The following is a 27,691-nucleotide window of genomic DNA, read 5'->3' on the forward strand; positions in this document are numbered from 1 at the left end:
CTGCCGGCGGCGAGCAGGGCGGGCCGGGCCAGGCCTGGCGGGGGGTCCCTCCCCGCGCGCGGGCCCCCCCCCCCCCCCCCGCGCGCGTCCGGCCGACTAGGCATCTGTCCTGCACACCCGCGGTGCCGCCCGGCGGGAGGCGCCTCCGGAGGTTTCCGTCTGGTCCCTGCCCCTCCCCCCGCGCCGACTCCGTCCGCCTCCCCGCCCCCCGTTCGGAGCCCCGGCCAGGCGCGGAGGGAGGGAGAGGGCCGACGCTGCATCATTCCGCACCCGCTGCAGCGCGGCCGGACGGAGCAGGTGGAGCGGGCGGGCGCGGCGAGCCGGAGCGCGGGGCCCGAGGAGACTGCAGTGACGCTGCCCGGAGACATGGCGGCTGTGCGTCTCTGAATAAGCAGAATCGGAGCCCCTCGCAGCCTCCGGCCGCCGCAGCCTGGCCATGCCGCACGGCTGTTGACCGCACGCAGGGGCCGGCCCGGAGGACACATGCCGCAGCAGCTGCCGCCTCGCCCCTGATCCTCTCCCCTGCATTCTCCATGTTGCATTTCTCGCCGGTTTCTCAGGCGGTGTAGCCGCGGCTGCTGGAGGGGCAACCGGGGCATTGCTCTGCTCGTACATCCAGCCACACGTTTCTTTTCCATTTTCATCCTTCCCTCCTTAGTTCCTTTTCCCTTCCCCCGCCTGCTTTGCATCCATCTCCCACACCCCGTTAACCCCTCCTGCCTCCATCCGCCGGGGCTATGGCCGCGGAAGAGGTATTGCAGACTGTGGACCATTATAAGACCGAGATAGAGAGGCTGACCAAGGAGCTCACGGAGACGACCCACGAGAAGATCCAGGCGGCCGAGTACGGGCTGGTGGTACTGGAAGAGAAGCTGACCCTCAAACAGCAGTATGACGAGCTGGAGGCTGAGTATGACAGCCTCAGACAGGAGCTGGAGCAGCTGAAAGAGGTGAGTTACCTGTCACCTCTTCCCTGCTCGGCCCGGTCCCCCTCCCTCAACTCCTACTCATCATTTATAAAGAAGTCGGAAAGGATGCTATTGAAAGGACTGTTTCTTCGTCTTAGAGCTCTTTGTAGATAAGAGAAGATTGAAAGAGTCCATTGTTTTACCCCCAAGAGAGAAATTGCCCAGGAAATGAATGTATAAGCTGGAATTTGGGAGGCGATGGCTGTTCAGGCTGTGCGGGAGGGAGATTCATAAGAGTCCTCAAGCCTCAGCACTCTAAGGCGACATTCAGCTGGGCTGGAAAGCGTAAATCAAACTTCTCAAAACTGCTGTTATATCACGTCCAGGTTTCAGTAACAATCCCATAATCCACAAAGTCGATGAGTGGGTTTGTGTTGAGGACCCACGGTTTCAGGTTTAGAACCTATGGTACCTCAGCCTTCTGCTGAACATAACCACTCCTTGATGAGATGGGGAACTGTTATTAGGAGAACTCCTTGCCAATCCCGTTTGACAAAGACTTGAGCAATCTTCATTCTCCTTGTCTTTAGTTATTCTTGTCATCCGGCAGCAGGAGAAAAACAACTCTACTGCTGGTGTTGCTGCTGCCTTGATTTCACCTCTGAGTGAGGGTGGGCCATGCCCAAAGTCTTAAAAGGTCACCCTGAACAGGGAAAATTTAATTCCCCTACAAATGGTGTGAAAGAATGGTATATATCAGATGGGTGGGTAGCTGTGCTTTCACGTAAGGCTCTTCTGTTTGAAATGACTGTATGTATAAAACCAGAATGTCACAAATGGGCCATGTATATATAACACTTGTCCTCTTTGATCTTTTGGTATTTGGCTTCTTTTAAAGACTGGCTAATGTATTAGAAGAAAATAAGTAGTGAATATCAACAATTTAGAAGAATATACATATTGTTGAAGGAACTCAGTCTCTTTTACCCAGTTCCTGGGGTACTATGGGTAGCATAAATGTAAATGTACACACCGCTTTTCTATGTGGCATGTCTTTATTTTTAGGTGCATATTGGCATTTAAAATATTATTTCTAATTTGCTATATACACGTTTTTATTCTTATTATGTACTCAAACAGTTTTTCAAGGGGTGTCTTGTGTTATTACATTTAAAAAACATGATTTATGACAGATCTAATCAATTTGCCTTCTAATTTAGTACATAATATGGTAAGCATTTATAGTTTCAGGTATGTCTTATTTTTATTCTGATGCCTAGATGCCAGAAAATAAACATATGGTAAAAACCCCAATTAGAAATCTGATTTTTTGTGCGTTAGGCTGTACATTTCTAGTTCATTTTGTTGTTGTTTTGTTTTGTTTTACCATGTACACGTCTATTAACTACAGCTGGACTTAATGGTATTTTCCAACTTAGATTAGGTCTTAAGCTGATATGTTTAAATTCAGTGATGCTAAACCTTGTGAAGTCAGGAAGGTGATGGTAATTTTCAGAGATGTTTTGATGTTGTCTACACTTACCAACACTGCTTTACCAAGACAAGGAAGTGCAAACCAGGCAGTGTTAGCTACCACCTCCTTGATAAAGATGGTAGACTTAATTTAATGAAATGGACTTTAACTGTTAACTGGCCTTCCTGCTTGATTCAAACAACCCTACTAGGGTTTTTCTGTGTCATTGTATTCATCGTGCATAGTAAACCTTAATGCAGTTGTCTTTTGCCTTTACTAGACCATGAGCTCTTAAGGCAAGGAATCTGTCTTAATTTATATTGCATCCAAAGTCTTTAACACAAAGCCCAGCACATAGTGAGCATACAATAAGTATTTTATGAAAGAATAAATTTATACTGGAAGAAGATATACTTTATCAAGCATTCACTAGTGCATATTGGTTAGTGTCGGAGAAAGACTAAGAAAATTGAGGAGTATAGGAAGTGATTAGTATTAAACACTACCTGTATTACTTTCATCAGCAGTAATAGGAAAAATGACAAAAAATGTTTTGTAAGAATGGTGTAACAGTGTTTTCTTAATAGAGAATAATGCAAATACCAATTATAATTTTTTTCTGTAAAACAGTGAGGTGTATTTTGTTCTGTACAGCAGGAGGTTAATAAAAGTTTATCAGGATTATTTTCGCCAAATGATACTTGTTTACATATGTATTTTGAGTTGCATTTGGCATAAATATAATTTATGTTCCCAATGAACTGGCTTATACTGTTATATAAAAATGTATTTTAAGGTAATAAAAAAATCATTATATTGATTATTTGATAGTGAGACCTGTGATTTTGATCCTTTAAACATGATGTATACTTTAGTTGGGAGTATTATTTAAATTAGCTAGATCAGTCTCAGTAATGTTTCCTGTTTGAAAAGTAAATCCAAAATAATTGTGCGAACTAAGATATTGCAGTGATGATATCATATAGAAGCATTTTTGAAAAACGCGTTTTGTTAGCGCTTTGATTTTTCAAAAGGAAGTTTTGTTCATTTGCAGGTATATATAGGAAATGATGTTCTTGCTCTAGACTATAAAACCAAGTATAAAATCTTTGGTTTATTTCCAGGCTGTTTCAACAGATATGATTCATTTAAAAGTAATTGGACCAGTTTATGGGAATGTCAACAGAAAAATACTGTGCTAAGTCCAAGATGGACGTTAGTAATTTGCAGTGTCGCGACACGGCTGTCTCTAAGGTCATGTTGTTTTCAAGAGTCAGCACCCAGCAATGCTGCTGCCCTCCTTCCCAGGCTGTATACAGCTCTGACAATAATGCAGGTGAGCAGTATTGCTGAAGATGTGTAGAATCAAGATGATGAATTCATTAATTTTTTTCTAGTTATTTTCTTCCCTAAGTCTGGATTGCTCTTTGGCTTGGCCTCATACCATTAGGGCTCTGCCCGGTGCCTACATGACTACTGTAATTCTGAAAGAACACACTTGAAAGGAAAGTACTAATGATGTGAAAAGAATGACTTCTGACATCATCATAATGTTCTCCTTTTCATTATCTTTGGGGAGCTGGACAAAGCACATGTCCACTAGAACACTTAATCACGGCTTTGTGATTTCATGAATAATGCTTGCTTTTCAGTGGCCTGGGGGGCACCCATGCCCAGTTATGTTCACGGCCTGGCTGATTGTATGTTTGGGATGTGTGTAAATCAGCACTGTGCCTGTCACCCAGGCCAAAATAGTGTTTGAAGAAGAGTCTTCTCTACAATAATTTGAAACTTAAAAATAAACATTCATTAAAAAAAAAAAACAACCTAGAATTTAAGGTTTTTGTTTTGTTTTGTTTTAAAAATGTTTTAAATTGAGAATGTAGGAAAGTTTTAAAAGATCCCCTTAGAAAGAAATGATTCAGCATTCCCGGTAACATTTTAGAAAACATGTCCATGTGACAACTTTAGAACAGTTTTGCAGCTGGGATACAGTGGACTGTCTACTAAGACTCTTCAACTCATTGCCTTGCTCATTTTCTCAACCTGATACTAAGGATAGACACCAGCTGCTGAGGAAGCACTTTGTGGACACAGCAGCTTTTCGTCTTAGAGCCAACTTGATGCTTTTTCAGGACTATAGTTAAATCATTCAAGAAATAAACACTGAACTTACATACTTTTAGAGATTGTCACATTAGGGACCTGACAAAAGCCATTTACCTGAATTCATCTTTAAACAGAACTAATTTTTTTCCTCTTATGCTTAGAAAGATTGTTAGTTTCTCTTCTCTTTGTAAATTCTAAATCATAAAATCATATGGGGAACCGCCCCATATTTCTTTTCCAGTCTATGAATAAACATAGAGAAAGTTAACATTGAATTTATTTATCTAAGCTAGTATTTTTATCTCTTGTTTTTAAAGAAGACATGTTATACTTATCACATTTATTATCAAATTAATTAAAACATCTAAAGTATATGAACATATACTTTTGGAAAGTGTTTATAAGCAACCTCAACAAACAAACATAATCACTTTAATCATATTTTTTTTTGACCCAGTTTCTCTAACTTGTACCATTTTTCCTTTTTATTTCAACTCAAGATTTCATCCCTGGCAAAGTTATTTCTCAGATACTATTTAGCAAGATTTTATAATCTCTCATCACATTAATCATATTTGCATGAACATGTACAGCAGCCATGGTTTGAAGATTTTTTTCAGAATTTCATGCTTACAAATATTCTTCCCTATCTTCCCAATAAATACACTTGTACTTTATGGATATTGCATTCCAAATTTGAAAATATGATAATTAACTTGCATGTTGAAATATATAGAAAAGCCTTTCTTACACCTAAGATTTTACCTGTAAACATGGCTTTGAAGGAGAGAAGGGCATGAAGAGGTGCATAGTCTGACTGTGCACCTAATTCATTATGCTAGACTTCCCTGGCTCTCCAGTGATTAAGACTCTGTGCTCCCAGATGCAGGGGACACAGGTTTGATCCCTGGTCGGGGAAGATTCCGCATGCCGCATGGCATGGCCAAAAAAAAACATACAAAAAAAAATTCGTTATGCTAAAGGAGAAGTAGCAGGAGATGAAATTGGGAAAGTGGCAGTGGCCGTATTTTGTCTTAGGGATGGGGAACCATTAAAAGGAAATGAAAGGAAACAGTAACTGTGTTTGGTGCCTTACATTTTATCTCATTTAATCTTCAAAGTAACTCAGAGGCTTATTGCCTTTTTTTACAGATAAGAAAATAATTAAAGTAATAAAGCATTGAACTATGTATACAGCCCCATTTAGGACTAGGCACTTTGCATGCCTTATCGGTAATTCTTATAGCAATCCTTTTACAAGGTAGATATGGCTTGCATCATACAGAAGAGAAAACTAGGTCTTAGAGAGGCTATGGGTCCTTCTCAAGGCCACAAAGCTAAGTGGTGAAACCTGGTTCAGGAAGAAGCCCACTTTCTTTGCACCTTACTACCCTGAGATGCTCAAATACCTCAGTCAACATGCAATTTAGAAGGTCATGGTATTGGTCGTAGAGGGTGGATTGGAGCTGTGCAGGGGCAGTAGGGGTGGTGAGGGGAGGACAAACCTGAGGGCTGTTTAGGAGGTGTAGGGTGGAACATGGTGTTGGATGTGACTGGGTGTGGAATGTGCGGAAGAGAGTAGATTTGAGAATATCAGGATGGATTAGAAGGTGGTTCCATTCACAAAGGAAGGTTCTACGGGGAAAGAGCAGTTTCAGAGGGTAAAGTTGATGCCTGAGTTATATGAGGTTTTTAAGTTCATGTTTTCTTTTTAGGAGAGGCATAAGTTGCATGATGAAATACTCAACTCTCAGTTTAATAAGACAAATGAATAATTTGTGCAATTGGTTGTCATTTTATTCAAACCTAATTTCCAGAATATGGAATATATGAACAGTTTAATGATGTTTTCACAGTTTGTTTGCATTCTTTTTTCTTTTTAAATTTTTATTTATTTATTTATTTTTGGCTCTGTTGGGTTTTCGTTGCTGTGCGCGGACTTTCAGTTGCGGTGACCAGGGGCTACTCTTCCTTGCGGTGTGCAGGCTTCTCATTGTGGTGGCTTCTCTTGTTGCGGAGCATGGGCTCTAGGCACGTGGGCTTCAGTAGTTGTGGCTCGCGGGCTCTAGAGTGCAGGCTCAGTAGTTGTGGTGCACGGACTTAGTTGCTCTGTGGCATGCGGGATTTTCCCGGACCGGGGCTTGAACCCACGTCCCCTGCATTGGCAGGTGGATTCTTAACCACTGCGCCACCGGGGAATCCTGTTTGCACTGTGAATTGAGAGATGTATAAACTCATAAACAATGGGCAAGAAGCTGGCCTGGCACAGTGAGGAAAACCAGCCCTTGCAGACCTCTAGGGTTAGGGGTGCTGGAAGCAACATCACTCACCCCCCACTGACTGATACTTGAGAGTACATTACCACTTTTACTTTTTTCTTTCTTTTTTTGGCCGCAAGAGTTTGATTGCCCTTTAAAGGGCAGTTACCATTGTGGGGCTTCCCTGGTGGCACAGTGGTTGAGAGTCCGTCTGACGATGCAGGGGACACGGGTTCTGCCCCGGGCCGGGAAGATCCCACATGCCGCGGAGCGGCTGGGCCCCGTGAGCCATGGCCGCTGAGCCTGCGCGTCCGGAGCCTGTGCTCCGCAACGGGAGAGGCCACAACAGTGAGAGGCCCGCGTACCGCAAAAAAAAAAAAAAAAAAATTACCATTGTGTAATTATGACAATTTGTGGCAACAATCCCAGTTGGATAAAAGCATAGACAAATAAATAGTTTCCCCTTCCTCTCCTCCCAGTTCTGTCTCTATTGCTAATACTCTGGTGCGTATTCTCTTATACTTGTTTTAAATAACTTTAAACATGTGAATCCATATGCACGCTTCTTTGTTGTTCTTATTCTTTAGTTTTTATAAAAATGGACTCATGCTGTATGTATTACTCTGTAACGTGACATTTTTTATTTAATAGTATATCCTTTCAAAATGCAGATATTTCTAGGACAGGGCCGTATTTTTAAGGCACTGGCGTTTCAAGTGTGAAGCAAATGGGACTGATCAGGGAAGAAAACCAGAGAGCTTCAGGGAGTGTGGTCGGCACTGGAGACCAGGAGAGGTGGGGAGGTGGCCCAGGGTCTGCCCTCAGGATAGCTTGGGTGGCCCTGTGAGAGAGAAAACTAGTGTAGGTGTGTGTGAAAGAAACTGATGGGATTTGTTTGGTTGGCCCATGGCAGGCCTGTGATATACCAAGGGAAAAGATGGGAAGTTTTATGGGTGAACTGGAAGCGATTTTGATTCCTTGTCTACTTGGCTGGTGTCAGACCTACATGGACACCATAATAGGTGGCTGGTTTCCAGGGCCGGCAAGAGCTGGTCCTGCAGTGTGGCCACATCCTGTCCATGCTGGGTCTTGGGGAGAAGCCAGGATGATGCAGGCAGTTGGGTCTCATTATGTTAGCCCATCTTTGCCCTGTGACAGTTGAGTTTTTTTGTTTTTAACTTTTCATAAAAATTATTTTTATTATTATACTATTTTGGTTGTAATTGTAAAGATAATTTACTTTTATTGAAGACAATAAAGTATACAAAGGTATGAAGAAAATTAAAACCACCCATAATTTTTATTAGTCCTATATTTTTAATCTACATTGTCAACTATTTTACGTTATATAACCAATCAGAATTTTTTTTTTTTGCTTTAGATTGTCCATTACTTCTTTTTTTTTTTGTCCATTACTTCTTTTTCTTTAAACACAGCCTTCATCAGAGGCATGTCCATTACTTCTTGTTCTGTTACATTTATTCATTCAGAAGTTTTTCTGAGTGGCTACTGTGTTGACACTATGCTGCTTGCTGAAGATAAAAGGTTGAGCAAGGCAGACAAGATGGAGCTGCCTGAATGGAGCTTATGGGGAGATAGTCAGGAAGCACACACGCATGTCAGATGTGAGAAATGCCATGAGTGAAGAGATCGGGGCTGGCTGGGGAAAGCATGATCAGGAAAAGCCTCTCCCCGGAGGTGACGTTTGAGCCCAGACCTGAATGATGAGAACGAGCCAGTCATGTGGAGATTGAGGGAAGTGATTTTTTAGGAAGAGGGACAAGTACAAAGATTGTGGAACTCTGTTGGTAGTTGTTAGGGGAAATGGTGGGTGACCATGCCCTGTAAAAATAACCATTCATATAAAGAAGATGTGGTACAATGGAATACTACTCAGCCATAAAAAAGAATGAAATTTTGCTGTTTGCAACAACATGGATGGACCTGAAGGGTATTATGCTTAGTGGAATAAGTCAGACAGAGAAAGACAGATACTGAATGTTATCATTTATATGTGGAATCTAAAAAATTAAATGAATGAATGTGTCAAAACAGAAACAGACTCACAGGTATAGAGTACAAACTAGTGGTTACTAGTGGAGAGAAGGAAGTGGGGAGGGGCAAGACAGGGATAGGGATTAAGAAGTACAAACTACTATGTATAAAATAAATAAGCTACAAGAATATATTGTGCAGCACAGGGAATATAGCCAATATTTTATAATAACTTTAAATGGAGTATAATCTGTAAAACTTTTGAATCACTATGTTATACACCTGAGAACTAATATAATATTGTAAATCAATTTTACCTTAATAAAAAAAGGAAAATTAAAAAAAATCACCATTCATTTGAAAAATGACCATCCATAAAGTAGTGTATTGCCTTTAGATTCTTCACATGAGATTTTGGAACTGGACATCAGAAGTATTTGTGCAGAGCTTAGATCCCTCTGAGGTCTTCTTTTTGAAGAGGTGACTTTCAATACAGATTACTCATTAGGATCAGCTGGGTGATTTATAAAAATACTGCTGCCTGGACCCCACCCTGAGACAATTCAAACAGCCATGGGAGGTGGAGAGGGGCTTCAGTATATTAACCCCACTCCCCTCATAGGTGCAACTAGGGCTGAGAGCCTCTCCTAGAAACTTCCAACTCTAGGAGTAAATGACTCCATAGGAATAGAGGTGTTTGGTAAGAAAAGCTGGGAAGTCATGAGCCATGAGGTATGTAAACCTCAATGTCACAGTCTTTTTACTTCTCTGTTTTCTATAAATGAAGACACTTGGGAAAGCCTTTCAGAAAACCAACAAATGTCATCAAAAACTTAACTATGTTAAAATGTAAAATAGATAGCTAGTGGGAAGCAACTGCATAGCACAGGGTGCTTTGTGACCACCTAGAGGGGTGGGATAGGGAGGGTGGGAGGGAGGGAGGGAGACGCAAGAGGGAGGAGGTGTGGGGATATATGTATATGTATAACTGATTCACTTTGTTATAAAGCAGAAACTAACATACCATTGTAAAGCAATTATACTCCAATAAAGATGTTAAAGAAAACAAAAAACAGAAAAACTTAACTATGTTAGACAATTAAGATGCATGCTAAAAGTATATAATTTTTGATCCTTCAAGGTTGTTTGAAGCTTCCTTTAAAAGTTATTTGTCTCCTTTGTTGTGTCTGTTTTGTTGCTCTATTCTGTTTGCAGTTGTTTATGCCAGCTTTACAAATTCATAAATAGAATATTAGAAAAGAATTGCTTTGATGGATTGATTTTTAACTTCTGAGGTTATTTTCACTTGTTCTTTTGGTTATACATGCTTACTGTTTTCAAATATTATTTTACGGAGAAAAAGCACTACACTAAAATGTAGTATTTATCTGGTATGTTTCTATCTTTATATTTAGAAATGAAAAAAAGAAACCTGTTTACATTTATGGGAAGTACACAGTAACAGTAGCAGTTTCCTTAAGAATGTTTTGTTGTGCAGTTTGGTGTGGGTCTGTAAATAGAAGGTTCAGAATGATGGGTCTTTGTTTTTCTCCGGCATACTGCAGACTAATGTGGAATCAAATGCCACTGCTGAAGAGCTCTTAGCCATCAATTTTTGAAATTGAAAGAGGTTTATATTATAACATGAATGTGCTTTGTTGATAAGCCTCACTGATTGCCATTCTCTAGATAGTTTTAGGAGATTTTTTGAAGTTGACCTCCATGTGAGGTAATTAGATGGAGACAGGATAAGTGTAACCTTGTACATGGCTTCTTTTGATGAACTGAAGACACTACCATCTTACAGATTATCTTTTTGGCATACATGGCCATTTTCCCCCCTTTAAATCATAACCTGACATTCTTTCTGCTAATGCTGGTATGTGTGCTGAGCCTTTAAGCTCAAAACCTCAAGGAAATATAATTAGGAAGAAAAAGCAACCACTAGAGGGAGAGAAAAAAGGATATAACACACTTGAAAACTAATTATAAATGCTTTAAAATTGTTGGCCCTTTGGATTATATTTTTAAGTTGATAAATGTTATTAGTGTTGGTGATTCAATTAACTATGGTTTAATGATCTCATTCTAATGATCTGAACAACAAAAACCCCTTTTGTTAATATTTTTAAATAATTTAGAACTAGGACCCTTTTTTAAAAAAATTATTTATTTATTTTGGTTACACTGGGTCTTAGTTGCGGAAGGGGGGCTCCTTAGTTGAGGCTTGCCGGCTCCTTTAGTTGTGGCACATGTGCTCCTTAGTTGCGGCTGGTGGGCTCCTTAGCTGTGGCATGTGTGTGAGATCTAGTTCCCTGACCAGGAATCGAACCTGTGTGCCCTGCATTGGAAGGTGGATTCTTAACCACTGTGCCACCAAGGAAGCCCCACAATTACACTTTTAGACAATGGTTATAGTAAGACATTTCAGGAAATGACAATGCAAAGAACTGTCATCATTGATCAATTCCAAATGAAAACTTTTTAAGTTGCATTTTAATTTGTGATGCTAATGTGATTTAGAAATATGGACACCAAAGTAAATATCATGAACAGGTAGGTCGTTGCATAAAGCTAACTAAGTTTCACTCATTCTTTCTTACAAAAACAATATATTCAATACCTCCTATGTGTTAGGCACAGATCTAGGTGCTGAGAATACAGCAGAGACAAAACCCAACAGGAATATCCACGCTCATGAGCTTACATTCTGTGGGAGAATGGAAGGGGAGACAATAAACAAAATGAATAAGTGAAATAGAATGTTAGATGGTCCTAAATGCTATAGAGAAAAATAGAGCGTGAAAGGGGGGAGGTGGCCTGTGAAGTGGGGAAGGATCAGAGAAAGCCTTCTTGAGAGGGATGGGCAAAGAGGCTGCGTGGCTGGAGGGGTTGGGGTGGGGTGTGAATAGTAGATGAGGTCAGAGAGGGAATGGGTGTCAGTGATGCAGCAGCTTTTAAATTGTTACCAGGACTGTGGCTTTTACTCTTGAATGATAGGGGAAACTTTTGGAGGATTTGAGAACAGGAGACCGTGTCCTATGCCTTTTTTCCCCCACATGTGTGTACATTCAAGGAGACTGTAACCTCCTTCAGGGAAAAGGAGATCAAATTAACCTGGTAGCTCATGAGATTTGTCGCATGCTTCTCCCTGCCTCCCCCACAGCGAGTGTGTAAGAGATGTCTGTGGTATTGCATTCATTTAGGCTGGAAGAAAAAGGTGAAGTAATTAAGACAGTTATTTTGAAAAGAGGTTGAACTAGACTACCTGTTTTAAAAGTAACCATTTGTTTGACCAATTAAATCAGTTTACTAAAAAAGATACTGTGTTGACTTGCCTGGGTCCTTGAACCATAATCTTTACTTAACTTTCTTCTACTCTGTCCCTTATTCTGGACGATATGAGCCATTTAGTAGCCCTTAGTCTAACGTGACATAAGGACAGTTTAACATTGTATTACTGGTTCTGTGCCACAGTTGATATTCTAGTTCCTGAGGGACTGGAATGGATGCTGGTCATTCATGCATTCATTCATTCATGTATTAAATAGTTAGAGAGCATCAGTTATATGCCAAGTTTATGCTGGGTGTACAAAAATGAGGAAAACGTGGTCTTTATTTTTAAGTTAGTTATTTGCTGTTAGAGGCAAAAGATGAACAAATGTGATTAAGGTGTTTTATTGGAAAGATCATGGGGTTTTTGAGTCAGAACAAACTGTATTTGAATTTGGTTAGTAACTCTGTGATCTTAGGCTAATACTTAAAACCCTACGAATCTCACTTTCCTCCTCTGTAAAATGGAGGGAGATAGTAACTATAGATGTTAAAGAAAAATCCATCTAAAGCATTTAATGCAGCCCCTGACACCTCGTAAGCACTCGATAAATGATGGATGTGATGGTGATAATAATTCATAATAATAACAAAATAGTAAAAATAATAATGTGTTGGCTGTGATTGATAGGACACCAAAGTGGAGGGCAGCAAACTCAAAGCAATCAGAGAAAAGTTTCTGATCAGGGCGACGTGTGAAGGGGCATGGAGAACAAGGAGGGATTTTCCAGGCAGATGAGGGGCAGAGTCCTTCAGGAAGAAGAAACAGCCTGCAAAGGAGGGAGGATTGCAGCGATCGTTGCTCTTCAGCATCTGTGTTGTTGCAGGTGGCATTTGAAATGGGATGACGGGTGGGAGATGGTTTGGGGGGAGGCGATGAAGGGCCTTGGAAGGAGGCTTGTCGGTTCCCCCACCTCGGCTCCGGCATGGCTGACCATGGCAACGTCTGCCTGGGAAGGCTTTGCCCCGAGTGCCAGGTCCCAATGACAAGATGAGAAGTACCTCCACCTAACAAGGGGTCTGGAAGTCTCTGCTGCTCCTGTGCCCCGTTTGGTGTGTTTTCGGGTTTGTTTTAGCCTCCTGGCCTCTTGTGAATTGGAGAGTGGCAGCTTCGCAGTCTTACCCCATTGTGACCAGGTTGCCTAGTTGCCCCTTCAGTGAGGGTCGTCAGTGCCACTGTCCTTCCGTGTGGCTGGGCTGCTTCTGCTCCTGAGAGCCCTCATCGCTCACCCACCCTCTGATTCCTGACTCCCTCGGCTCTGAGAGCCACAGGCCCTGCGGTCTTGACGTAGATTCTAACCTGTCGACCAGACCCCGCATGTTGAGCTCTGTCCATACTAGACTTAATATTTCCTCGCTCGTTGCCTTTGCTGTTTAGGACTCATGGCTGTTTTCCTCCTCTCTTGTCTTTTCTCTCAGTTGCTATTGATTCAGCTTCAACCTCCATTTTGCTGCTTTTCTACGAGTATCTCCCTTATGCCTCTGCAACGGGGTCAGGCCACTTGTGGGACTGCTAAGGAGCTTGATCTATATACCATGGGAAAAGCATCGACAGTGTCAAAGCAGGAGAGTAATATCATTAACTTTATGTTTGAAAACAGTGATTTTTGGCTTTGGATTCTGACTACAGTCGTCTAGGACCTCTGACTAACCCTTCTGCTGGGAACAATGAAAAATGCTAGAAAAAATATAAAACTAGCCTTTAAAATGCGTGAATGAATTGACTTCTTAGTAAGAATGCTCAGAGGCTACAACTGAATAAAAGCAAGAACCTTTAGATGTAAGCAGTACATCAACGCTTTTGCCTTGAGTGCATTTATTACCTGTAGCTCTATAAAAATTCTGCCCTTGGTTATTTTGTTCTTACCAGAGTCATGGGAAAAATAAATTTCTGCACTAATTCCCAATTAACTGGTCTATTTAATAATAAATAATATCATACTCCTGTAAAATTTAAAACTTTTATGGAAAAGGCTCAGATGAAATATTACCTAAGATGGAATTCATTTCTTTTTATCAACTTATATTTTTTCATTTTTCATATTATGAAAAATGTAATTCTTCCTCTTCTTAACAGAAAAACCTTTATAGTGTTATTTGTGTTCAGATAGTTTTAGATCAATAATTTTCTCCTTATGTTTATAGCTTAATTATATTTTCAAGTCAAAACTATTTGAGGTTTTTCCCCTTTATAATTTAATATTAACAATATGGAGTAAAAATTCAGCAATCCAGCATCACATTTAAAAATCCCTGTTTAACATTAAAAAGTAAGACTTCTCCAGTCTCTTTCTCCTTGTATACTTTTCTTTCTCATCTTTTATCCCTTCACTTTCCATTAACTTTACACCAGAATATCAAGGATTTAATGGATCATGAAAGAATGAACTCTAATTAGGAGAAAATCCCTGGGAACATTTATTAAATGTCAGTGTGGAGGAAATCTTCCTAAGCAAGATATAAAACTTAGAATCAAAAGGCAAGACTGACACATTTGGTTACATAGAAATTTTTTTGAAAACTGAGGTAGGCACCACAAACCAGAGTGGAATACAGACAACAGATTGGGAAAAAGAAAAAGCAACATGATTGATCTACAAAGGATTATTATCCCTAGTATATAGCTACCCTGAGTTGATTGAAAACAACAATAATGCCATAGAAAAAGGGGACAGACTATAAGACAAACAGAAGGGGGTTTGCAAATAATCAACAAACGTGTAAAAAGGTGCTCGATATCGGTAGTCAGTGAATGCAAATTAATAGTGAGTTTTCACTTTTCTACCAATCAACTTAGAAAAATTTTAAATATTGATAATATACATTGTTGCCAAGTGTGTGGAAATGTGAACGTTCTTATACATTGTTTGTGGGAGTATGAATTGCTATGAGCTTTGAGAATGATTTGGCAGTTTGTATTAAGATATAAAAGGCACACAATACTTTTATACCAGTCCTCAAATACCATGCATCAAAGAGAAGCACTGGTTAGCATTTAGTATCTAATTAGACACTATCTAAATGTGTGGAACATAAAAGGAATCAGATTATACTCATTCTTCTTGCATATCCTAACAGATTTCTGTATGTTTAAATAAAATCATATCTTAAAATCTAGATGTAATTCCACACATCCCCTCTTATCACTTCTCCCTTAGCCCATTTCATAGACCTGGTTTGAACTTTTGATTTAGTGCTCTCGAAGTATTTTTTTTTTTAACGTCTTTATTGGAGTATAATTGCTTTACAATGGTGTGTTAGTTTCTGCTGTATAACAAAGTGAATCAGCTATGCATATACATATATCCCCATATCTCCTCCTTGCGTCTCCCTCCCACCCTCCCTATCCCACCCCTGTAGGGGGACACAAAGCACCGGGCTGATCTCCCTGTGCTATGCGGCTGCTTCCCACTAGCTATCTATTTTCGAAGTATGATTTTTTAAAAATTTATGTTGCATTATTTTTCTACTCTTCTTGGTCTTGAAAATATGTTTGTGAACATTCTTGACAAAAAGTGATGCTTATTCTCTCTTTTCGGGTGGATTCAGGAGTTGCTCCTCTCACAGTGAAGGGACCACCACCACCTATGCTTATTGTTGTCCTCAGAAGCAGTCATGCCACTGGACTCCTGACCCTATTGGCAGAAGAAGTAACACATATACTCTGAGGTTTACAAAAACTACTCATAGGAAAACCCTCTTTCACATTCTGTGAATGAGTTAAGTGATGACTTGGGAATTTTAAACTGTTACCTCTCCATATTTATGTATTTATGTAAAAATAAAAGTTGTGGCATGTAAAAACAACTCTTTGAGGGAGAGTCCATTGCAAAAAAGGAAAACGACATAGAAAAAAATAACTAGAAATGAAGGTTAGATGACACTGTATGTCAAAAAGAAGCTTTTTAAAAAAATTCCTAATCCTAAATAAGAAAAATTACTATGGACGTTTATTTATTTCACAGATGATTATTGAACACCTGCCATGTCCCAGGCATTGTAGTTAGGTGCTGGGGGTACAAAGTTCCTGCCCTCGGGGACTTGACATACCAGTGGGGGAGAAAAGCATAAAAGGGTAAGGAAATAAAGAAATAGTTTTGCATAATGACGTGTGCTAAAAAGTGAAGAAAGCAGGGTAAAGGAATAATAAGACTGGCAGGTATGCTGGGTAGGCTATTTCAGAAATGAGGGCCAGGGCTTCCGTGGTAGTGCAGTGGTTAAGAATCCGCCTGCCAATGCAGGGGACATGGGTTCGAGCCCTGGTCCGGGAAGATCCCACATGCCGTGGAGCAGCTAAGCCTGTACGCCACAACTATTGAGCCTGCGCTCTCTAGAGCCCTCGAGCCACAACTACTGAGCCCGCATGCCGCAACTGCTGAATCCCGTGCGCCTAGAGCCCATGCTCTGCCGCAAGAGAAGCCACCACAATGAGAAGCCCGCGCAATGCAATGAAGAGTAGCCCCCGCTCGCTGCAACTAGAGAAAGCCCACACGCAGCAACGAAGACCCAACAAACAAAAATCAATAAATAAAATAAATAAATTTATATAAAAAAAAGAAATGAGGGCCAGACATGGCCTTTCAAAGGAGATGACATCTCAAGTGATGAGAACGAGCAAGCCTGGAAAAGATTTCAGTGTCCGGGGCTGAAAGTAACTGCAAAGGTAAAGACCTTGAGGTTTGAATGAGCTTGGTGTTACTGGCATTTTGGGTGCAGTAGTCCTTTGTAGGGTAGAACTGTGCTGTGCATTGTGGGGCTGTGGGACTCCTGGAGGGTGGTGAGCATCCCTGGCCCTGCCCACAGTATGCCAGCGTGTCCCCACTCTTAGGTCATTGTGATTACAAAAGCACTGTTGCTGTACATCATGGTGACTATAGTTAACAACAGTGTCTTATATATTTGAAAGTTGCTAAGAGAGTAGATGTTAGTTCTCATCACAAGGAAGAAAATTGGAACTATGTGAAGGTGATGGATGTTGACTTATTGTGGTAATTATTTTGCAATTATACATATAACAAGTCATGTTGTACACCTAAAAACTGGTACAATGTTATGTATCAATTATATCTGAATTTAAAAAGTAAAAAATAATAAATAAATACAAAGAATAAACCAAAAAAAACACCCTCACACCTTCCAAACACCTCCTCTCCCCCCGAGGGTGGAGCCATACTACCCTCCATAGAGAACCCCTACAATATGGAGGGAGGGGCTGGTGTGGATGTTAGAGAGGAGGATGGAGCAGTGGACAGCGACCAGGACCTTGAGCCCTGGCAAGAAGTCTGGACTTTATTTCAAGCATAACGGGCAGCCTCTGGAGTGATGTGATCTGATAAATATTTCAGGAAGATCACTCTGGCTCTTCCTTGCAGACTGTCGAAGGAGTGAGCCAAGTGAAGAGGCTGTTGGAAGTATTAGGTGATGGTGGCTTGGGCTGGGGGAGATCTACTTGGGGGTGAGAGAAGAATGATTCAGGATGCATGATGAAGGACTTGCTAATTAATTGATCGGGAGAGCAAAAGAAAGAAATCAGGATGGCTCCCGTGTTTCTTTATAACAAGCTGAGAAGAATATAAAGAAATCATATGATGAGGTATGAAAATGAAGGAATAAATAATATTTCATGATTAAATTTAGGAGATGAAATATTCCATATTTATTTGAATTTGAAAATTCTCACGGATACCGATTTTGATGCTTTGTTTAAAAAAGAATTTTAAAATATGTCTGCCAAAGCATTTAACATTTGGAAAGGATTCATGACTTGGACAGAAAAACAAGCATCATCCTATAGTTATTATACTCTGTGTTGTAATTTACTGGCTTAAGTTGGCTACATTTCATGATACACATTGTGTGTAGTCATATTTCTTCCTTTTATTACGAAGCTAAAATGTTGTCATTATTCTTCCTAAAACTAAAACAAACTATCCATATATATACACTTCTGACATTCTGTGAAGGCAACCAACCCGCTCCACTTATTAAAATGGATGTCAGTATTTTTTAAACTAAAGAGTTAATCATTTATAGGAAGCAGTGTGTGTACTCTAGATTAGAAACATGGAGACTGGGGCATAAATATATCCTTAAACTGAAATTAAAGTAAAAAATGTGACTAGTACAAATAACAGCTTTCTTTCCCCTCTGCTGTGGATCTCTTGACTCGCTTGCAGTGCTAGATCACACTGTAGTCCCTGAGGGCCAGGGAGGCAAGTGTACCAGACTATGAAGAAGCTGATGTGACCTTAGTCTGCATTAACAGAAACACTGTCCAGAATGTGATGGTAAATGTCTGTCCATCCGCTCCTGGAATATTGTGTTCTAGGTATAATGATCCAGGCACCAATGGGCGGCAGATACGAGGATACAGAGCTCAACTTAATATGAAGAAGGACCTTCCTTTATGGAAGGCTAAGAGCAGAGGGAAAAGTAGCAGGTTTTCTGAGGAGAGAGACTTCCTTGTTGGCTAACGGAGATGTTTAAGCAGAAGCCAAAAAGCTGTTTGGTAGGGATGTTAAGGAAGTGAGTCAGGCATTGATGGATTTTGGAACGGAGGATGTCTAAATTGTTTTCAGCATTGTAACTCTATCATTAAACATGGCTGTCTTACTAATACTGCAGAATTAAAACAAAGTCCTGCTGACAACAGCTGCGCCAGCCCTGCTGTTTGTTTTGCAATGGCTGCTTGGTTGTTAAGCTCTGCAGGTGAAATAACAGAGTGACGGAGAGCAGTGCCAGTGAGATGGGCTGCCTCTCATCCAGAGTAGAGATCACAAACCGGTACCCCATAGGCAAAAACCAGCCCAGTGATTTAGAAACATCTGGTGCAGGGAGCTTCTTTTTTACAATAAGGAGAGTCATGTAAAAAAATCTGTATTTCAGAGCTCTCTCAAAAAATTGGAAGATTTTACAAAGCCCTGGGCCCATGTTTGTTCATGACATCAGTGGGCTGGAGCTGAGTCCCTCTTCTTCAGAAAGGGCGTGAATCTCCAGATCACCACAGTCCCCACCATCCCATCTCATCCATAACACCTTACTGTATCATCTGTCGCTTCCTTGTTGACGTTTGAGGTTTTGTTTGTTTGTTTTGGCTGTGCGGCTTGTGGGATCTTAGTTCCCCAAGCGGGGATCGAACCTGTGCCCCCTGCAGTGGAAGTGTGGAGTCCTAACCACTGGGCTGCCAGGGATTTCCTTGACATTTGAGTTTTGACTTCTGATCTAGACACTGACACTCTTGCCCTTCTATGGGAACAAAAATAAAGAAGAAAGCAAAGTCAAGAATGAGAAAGCAGAGGAGTTGGAGGCGGGTCATCATGCCTCACCAAGAGCCCTGGACTTGGATTGAAAGGACCCAAATTTTACTCTGAGTGTACCTCTTATATCTCAAAGCCTACATTTCTTCATCTACTGAATAGGAACAGTAAACAGGACTATGTTTATTTTTGAATGAGATGGTAAGTGCAGGACCACCTGGCACATAACCTTGCCCAAAGTACATGTTCTGGTTAGCTGATGTCTCTCTATGCTCTCCTGTAAAACCCAAGGCAACTCTAATATTCCTTGTTCAGTGATTTTTGATTTTCATGTCTGTTTTCTCTTTGTGTCGTATTCAACTTTATATCACCAAGCACTGAACTTGACTTTTTGATGAATGGAGTGAATTTTTTTTTTAAACAGGATTTTAAAATAATTAATTTTATTTTTGGCTGTGCATGGGCTTTCTCTAGTTGCTGCTAGCAGGGGCTACCCTTCGTTGCAGTACGTGGGCTTCTCATTGCAGTTGCTTCTCTTGTTGCAGAGCATGGGCTCTAGGCACGTGGGGTTCAGTAGTTGTGGCTCGCAGGCTCAGTAGTTGTGGCGCATGGGCTTAGTTGCTCCACGGCATGTGGGATCTTCCTGGACCAGGGATTGAACCCGTGTCCCCTGCGTTTGCAGGCGGATTCTTAACCACTGCTCCACCAGGGAAGTCCCCAAATGGAGTGAATTTTGAGAGTGAGGGAAGAGAGAACAGAGAAAGAGGAGATGACTGGGCATCTCCTTCCTTCCCCGTTTCTCAGATCCCCCTCCCCTCCTTCCTGGGTCCTCAGTGTCCTAGTCCTGCCCTGAACTCCAATCTCTCTAGAAGGATGTCCACCCATACTTACCTGGACCACTGTGTGCCCAGTTTGAATATTCTTAAATTAAGAAAGTGGTTCTTTCTTAAACATATCCCAGTTCTTTATTTAAGAGCTTTATTATCAGGTTTGCTTAAGACTCCTGAAATAGTTACTAATACCTGGAGGTATAGCACTGTTTTGGTTTATCATGACTCTGGTTTTCACTGAATACTTAGTATTTTAAAGTAGTTGTTTTACTAACAAGTTATTTTGCTTTTGTGACCTGAAACAGTACTCTGAAATATTTACTGGGGTGATACAACTCAGATATATAATTTTTCTATATTTTTCAAAAAGGAAAAAAATCATAGTAGAAAAAAGAGAACAAGGTAGCATGTTTGGTGGTATATGTTTCAGCAGGAGCATCTGGCCTGATTATCTTACAACATATAAAGCCTTTCCATACCTGATGTCAGCATGTGCAAGCAATGTTACTTTTTGTTACTATGTTATAATAATACTTGGGTGTATCTGTTTGATTAAATGGACTGTTTCTATGTTTCCTAGCAGTGTGGCTGTAGAAAGTGTTCTAAACACTTTTGTCAGGAAACCCCAGTTTTAATTCCAATTCCCTGTTTACTGGCTAGGAGCCAAGACCAAACATTTAAACTGTTATAATTGCTAAATTGTGTTCGCCCCCGAACACATACAAGGTGGTCTGCTAAATATGTACTCTGTCTGATCTCAACACCCTCAGTAGTCTACGAAATAGATGTTTTTATTATTTCCATTATATAGATGAGAATATTGAGTCACAGATGGATTAGGTAACTTGTCTAGTTAATGATGGAACCAAAATTTGAGTCAGGCAGTGTGACTTCAAAACTTGCATTTTTAACAATAATAATAATATCAGCAATAATACTACTGTAAGATAGAAGTAATAGCTTGGACTTACATAGTGCTGGTTGTGTGACAGGCAGTTCTCCAAATGCTGTACATTCATTTAATTTATTCAAACTCATTGAGCTGTGCTTTCTTAGTTCATAGACTTGTTATGAGTATTAAATATGAATTGTGTGTGCTATAGAAATTGTAAATTAACTCAATTTCTTGGGTGGCATTATTGTACATTCACACATAAGAATGAAGAATTTTATGATTTTTTTTTTTTGGAATTTTATGATTTTGAGGGGAATTCCCTGGCAGTCCAGTGGTTGGGACTTGGCGCTTTCGATGCCGTGGCCTGAGGTTCAGTCCCTTGTTGGGGAACTAAGATCCTGCAAGCTGTGGCGTGGCCAAAAAAATAAATAAATAAAAATAATTTTATGATTTTGATTAATTCACATCCTTTAAAGTGACCAGGAAGGTAGAGTTTGCTGCATGCAGAAAGGCTGCATTTGTGTTAATTTAATAAAACAGTATGATAGTAATAGCTTGGTCCTTCTTTAGTAAGTTTGTAGTTAAATTTTCATTTTCCTTAAAACTTTTTACAAGATAGAATTTACTCAGGGCTGTTATTTAGTGACTGTATTATAACTGAATAATTGGAGGGACTAATTATCTGTCTTGTGCCCTAGTCCCTGTGGTTGCTATGGTGACTGCTTTAACAATGTTCAGTTACCTTGACTGCTGAATTAGGCTTCAGTGCATCATCCCTTGTTTAAAGCCATGTTTTCCAGGGTGGAACCACTCTGTTTCTGTAAATTTGTGTTTGTTATCATCTGAAAATTTTTAAGGCTGTCGTTTTATGGCCTCTGCTGTAATTTTGTGTGTGTGCAGCATGATGAAAAAAGTGAAAAGCCCTTAAATTAAATCAGAGTTTAATCCATGTCCTTAAACTAGATGGTAAGCTGCTTTAGGCCTTTTCCTATCCCTTACACCTGGTCCCAGCTCAGTAAATCTTTGCTGATTGACTCTCAAGTTAAGGATTATTTTTATAGTAGCATATGGTAGGCTTAAAAAAAAATACTGGTAGTTGAAAACTTGTTGGCATATATCCATTTTCAGATTTTTCTACGTCTCATAGAGAAGCAGCAGAACCATCTGTCCCTGAACCTAGGGTGGATGTCAGCGGTCTCCTTTCAGTTGCACTGTCTTTGTAGTTGATTGTCTTGCTGTGCTGTAATTAAGCCAGCCGGTAGGAGTCCCTGTATTGAAGGGGCCCTCTCCCTGCCGGATAAGTACCACTGCCTTTGTGTTACATGCCATGTTATTGTGGAGTGGATAATTTTTTTTCCTGCATGGGTCTTGATTTAATAGCAGGACCCTCTGAGCTTCTTCCAAGAATCACCACATCTCCCTGAAAATAGATGGAGGATGAATTCTTTCGTGAGATCCTGAAGACTATTAAATAAAAGCTTTTCTTTTTCTCATGCTCAAAAATGCTAAATGTTTATAATTATACTCCCAGTGAGCAACTTGGTTCACTGGCTTCCTTCCTGCTCTGGCAAAGGTAGTTTCTTTTTTTTAGCTTTTTTAGTTTTTTTTTAGTTTCTTTTTATGGCAGAGAAATTTTATAAAAATGTAATATTTTAAAAAATGCCTAAAAGTCAAGAACATAACACCTTTATAAGCCTCTCACTATGGGCTAATAAAAGAAAGGCTATATATGAGACTGTTATGCTTGGATTTGAATATCCTTTATTCATCTTTTCTCTTATACTTACCTTCATAAAGCCTTGTGTTCCCTCCTACAGGCAAGCCTCCCTCCTCTCATCCATTCTCTTACCTCCTCACCCCTCTCCTGCCAAACATTCCACTTATCTGTTTGCTGCTCTTCTCCGTGGTAAGCAAACTTTCTTGTATCTTAACCTCCTTCCCAGAATATTCTTTCTGTCTCCTCGACTGGGCTTACTTGTCTCCCCTGCAGCCTCCTATAGAAGATATTGCTTGTTCTCTCCCATATCCTAAAAATCTAAGAATCCAGAGCCAGTGGCGTATTCTCCCCCAACCCCACTGCAATCTCCAGACCATTATTCTTCTATCATTGCCTCTATTTTTGCTATGCGTCCTGTCTTTAGTCTGTTTTGACTGAATAATTCAGTGAGAAAGAATAGACTCAAGGAAAGAGCTAAGATGGGGAGACACAAGTGAGGAGTTCTTCAGCAAATATGTTATCGTGTGATGCTTTTAATTTTTTGTGAGAACCTATAACTGCATTCATAAGCACACAATTCTTTTTTTTTTTTTTGCGGTACGTGGGCCTCTCATTGTTGTGCCCTCTCCCGTTGCGGAGCACAGGCTCTGGAGGCGCAGGCTCAGCGGCCATGGCTCACGGGCCCAGCCGCTCTGCGGCATGTGGGATCTTCCCAGACCGGGGCACAAACCCGTGTCCCCTGCATTGGCAGGCGGACTCTCAACCACTGTGCCACCAGGGAAGCCCAGGGTTACATATTTAAGAGTGTGTAGTTTTGGCATTTGAGGAAGCAGAACTGAAAAAAAAAGACATTAATAACTGCATTAACAGCATGGTATATACCGGAGGACTATAAATGTGGTGACTTAAACTCAGCAATTGGAAATTTAACATTTTTCATTGTAATTGAAATCTTCCTTAGAACATACATGTTTCCTTGACTCAGAAAGGAAAATACGTTGAGGAAATTTCACTAGTTACCTTATAATTCTGTAAAAATCTGTTACCTTTCAAGGGTATAAAAGTTCAGAACCAGGGTTCTCTGTTTTGCTTCTTTGCCCTGAGTGAGTGGTTACCTTTTCTGAGCCCTTGGCTTTCCTTCTGTGAACAGAAGGCACTCCATCTGCTGTTTTAAAGTGGAGATTTACAATTCAAACAAGACAATGTTTTGGTCTTATACTCGTGTGTTCTAAGATAGCCACTTAAAATTAAGAAAATGATATTATTCAAGACCTTACTATCTTTTTTGTAACCTATTCAGAATTTATATTTTTGATTTTTTTTGTCCTGATATGTGTTTTTTGACCAATTTGTTGTGTTTTTGTTGTTAAGTTAAACATGTATGAAAAGATGTCTCAGAACAGTATCCTATATTTCTAATGCCCAGTGAGAAATTTGATTTGGACCCCCCTCCTTTGGACAGACTTTTGAATAGCACTTACCACAATATCCTGTACATGTTAGTTTTCTTACCTTTTTTTACTCCCCATTCTTTGTAAACTTTGTGAGTCAGTAGCCTTATCTTACTTGTTTTTGTCTCTCTCTAGGGCCTAACACACAGTAGGTAGTCAACTAATGTTTGTTGAATGAAGACCTAAATCATAGTCTGGTTTTTAAAAGGTATAAATTTTATCATGTTTTCCATTTTGCTGAGGATTCCTTTATCCTATTATTCCTATATCCCTAATGGGAAGGAAAAGTTAAAATAAAAAACATAGAAGTCTCTTCACCTTCCTCTGCATAATGGTCAACTCTTCAAGCATCACCAGGCAAGACCTGCACCGTGAGCCGGAGGACACAGCTTAGACTGTGGAGCTCACATGTTAGGATGAATTGTATGAAATTGCCATTTTTGTAGATCAAAATGATAGAATATTGTAATTCCACATGGTTCAGCCTAATGTATTTAACAAAAAGGTATGGGTGAGGGCTTAAAGTTTAATCCATTTTGGGAATCTGTATTATCTGAGAACAACTGATATACACAAAAAGTCAAAGGAAAATTAATTAACTTAAGAATTAGGACCAACATTTCATAGTGGATAGTCAGGAAAAAAAAAAGAATTGATTGGAATTCTTTATTCTTATTTTACATATGAAACTATGCATATATTTGTGAAAATATGTTGGAAAAATAAAAATAAACTAATTCTTCAAATTGAAAATGAATGGTTTATTGTTACCTATGGTATTTTTTCTCCACAAAAAAGGCAGATTACAACAGCCTTCACTTCACATCTGACTCTATGAGCATTTCGTTAAAGAGATCTCAAACTAAATTTGAGGACTTCATTAACTTTCCAGGGGTTAAAAAAATACTAAGTCATTATTTCCTTATGAAGCATCCAAAATATAGTCAGGCTTTCTTATTTTATTTTCTTCAATTGTTAACAGTCTAAGGCTGTAAAATTCTTATCTATCAGGGACTTGGGGTGTTATTGGAGCCATCTTTTGTGGATTTTATGAAATCCTGCATCTTTTATGGACCTTATGAAATCCTGCACAATTTGAAATTTTATAGTGAATTCTGTTTGCATTGCCTTTGCTGTGTCCACAGCAGCGTTCCATGAGACAAGTACAGAGACACTGATTCTCCAACTATAAATAGTTCTCTTAACTCTACCCATTCCCCTTATCCTGCTTCCTTTTTCTTCGTGGCAGTTATTATCTCCTGATTATATTTTTTGTTTGTCCTTTGTCTCCTCCCATAGTTTCCAGAACATCTAGTTTTATATGTCTGCATAACCTTTTTAAAAAACGTCTTAAACTGTGAAATATGCTATATATACAGAAAAAGTATACAAACACAAATGTATAGTCTAACAAATAATATAAAGCCACTATTCATGTAGTCATCACCCAGGTGGAAGGAATAGAATTTATGAGCACCCCAGCATCTCCCTTTGTGCCCCTCCTCCATTGCAACTCCCCCACCCTAGGTAATCCATAATTTTGGATTTCCTGTTTTATGAAATGCCTATTTAACTCTTTAGCCATTTGAAATATTAGGTTATCTGTCTTTTAAAAACATGGTATATGGGAATTCTTTATATATGTTCAGAATCCTAGTCTTTTATCATTTGTATGTGTTGCAAATATCTCCTTGTACACAGTGATTTGTCTTTTCGATCATAAATGATTCTTTCCAAAATGAGTATTAGCATCTCACAATAGGACAATGGCTTTTCTGCTAGCAAAATCTAATATTTCCTCTTTCTCTTCATGAAAATTTTTTTGCTACAGTACCAGTGAATATACCAGAGGTATAAATCCATGGCAGGTGTGAATGCCAAAGATTATGGTTTAAATCAGCAAAATATACCTTCTTAGATACTAGAAACATTTTGTCAAATGGCCTCTAGCTTTATCTGGGCCACTTGAAGAATCACCAGGAGATGTTATACAGTAAAGTTAATCCACTTAGGATAACAGCATTTAGTAACTGCTTTCATTAATCGAGGCAGGTTAATGTACTGTCTACTTGCATAATAATGTCAAAAAATCTGTTATCTACTGAAATCTTTTATACAGAAGGTTAAGTGTCTATTTCCTTCATTAAGATGAAGGTTCAAATACTAATCCAAATTACTCAGAATCACTTTCTCTTCCTCACCTTTCTGACACCCCCCTCCCCACTCTCCTACAAGAGAGGCCAAACTGCATTATCAGTCATCCCAGAGCTCAGAGCTCTCTTCTTTTGTATTTAGATACCATCCATTTACTTTCATGGACAGTTACCAATGGCATTACTATGGGAGGGGGCACGTGAAATTGTCTCTTATCTAGAAAAAGAGTTGGTTGTCTCCTGATGGTTGAGTGATATACATAGATGTTGAGGGAGACCTAAGTTGTTTTGAAAGCAGTATTCCTTAATTCTTGTCAATGTTTTCATCAGTACCACTATGCATGTTTTATCTCTGCATATCTTAGCACTTTGTTTTGGACATTTTGGTCTTTGCTTCTGCTAAGGGGCTGAGTAAGAGAGGAACAAGAAAGTAAAGAAGCCTTGATGCTAAGTACATCCATTCAGTGCCCACAGCTACACATTATTGAAATCATGAGGAATGCTCTCTGGCACAAGTTAATGGTCATGGATATAACAGAAGTGGTAGAGGAAAAGGCCATGGAGAGGTACAAAGTAGGAGGGATGAAAGGATTCACCCTTGCTCTCAAAATCTTATATTTAGATTCCTAAATCCCATTTCTTCTTTCTTTTGACTATGATTTACTGATTACCAATTAAATTACCAGATACTATGTTATTCCACAGGAGATCCTGAATATCTTTAAGTAGCTCCTAGTCTTAGAAGAGGAAAGGAGGAGGGAGATGCTAAAATAATTATAATATACTCTTATAATACATGATAATATGCAGAATGTGTTGTGAGCACAAAGAGCCAGTAACTTTACATGGAGAAAATAGTTTTTGAGCTGATCTTAGAGGGCCAGGTTGATAGACTTTGATGTTCAGTTAGATTTGAGGGGTTAGGGAGAGGGAGTTTTTCATTTGTTTGGTTGTTTTAAGGCTAGATGAATATTATTTCTATAAATGACAGAAGTGCTAGAAGACAGCAGATTTCTGTTTTCTGTATATTTATACATTATGACAGTTCACTTACAGACACACTCATCCTTGTACATAAATTACTCATATAATGTTTACCTTTCCCCAGTCTGAGTTGGCAGCTTTGGGCACAGAGATCAGGGAGCCAGCTCCTCCTTCAGTGGGTGTTTGGGTGGAATGCTTTCAAAGAAGTTCCTTTCTCTTGGTTCTTTTTTTTTAACCCCAAGTTCAAAGATCTTGATTAGACATTTCTACTTGTATCATACCTTCCTGATCTATTGATGTCCAGGAAATTTGATAACAGACATTTTAG

The 27,691-nt window shown here is 39.7% G+C and overlaps 1 protein-coding gene across 6 annotated transcripts in view; it reads left to right on the forward strand.

The window, feature by feature from the left end:
- Nucleotides 1-223: 223 nt before the first annotated feature.
- The window catches only part of BICD1 (BICD cargo adaptor 1), a 200,194-nt gene continuing 172,726 nt past the window's right edge, over nt 224-27,691 (forward strand). For 3 of the 6 annotated variants that reach the window (XM_029205663.1, XM_029205664.1, XM_029205667.1), the window contains exon 1: nt 738-950. In XM_029205663.1, the coding sequence (XP_029061496.1) occupies nt 738-950 (213 nt within the window). Of the gene's footprint in view, nt 951-27,691 lie in introns of all 6 variants that reach the window. The other 3 variants (XM_029205666.1, XM_029205665.1, XM_029205662.1) reach the window with 3 other exon arrangements.

This window comes from Monodon monoceros, unplaced genomic scaffold (genome assembly GCF_005190385.1).
Source record: "Monodon monoceros isolate NGI ecotype Baffin Bay Population unplaced genomic scaffold, NGI_Narwhal_1 Super_Scaffold_6, whole genome shotgun sequence".
Taxonomy (NCBI): domain Eukaryota; kingdom Metazoa; phylum Chordata; class Mammalia; order Artiodactyla; family Monodontidae; genus Monodon; species Monodon monoceros.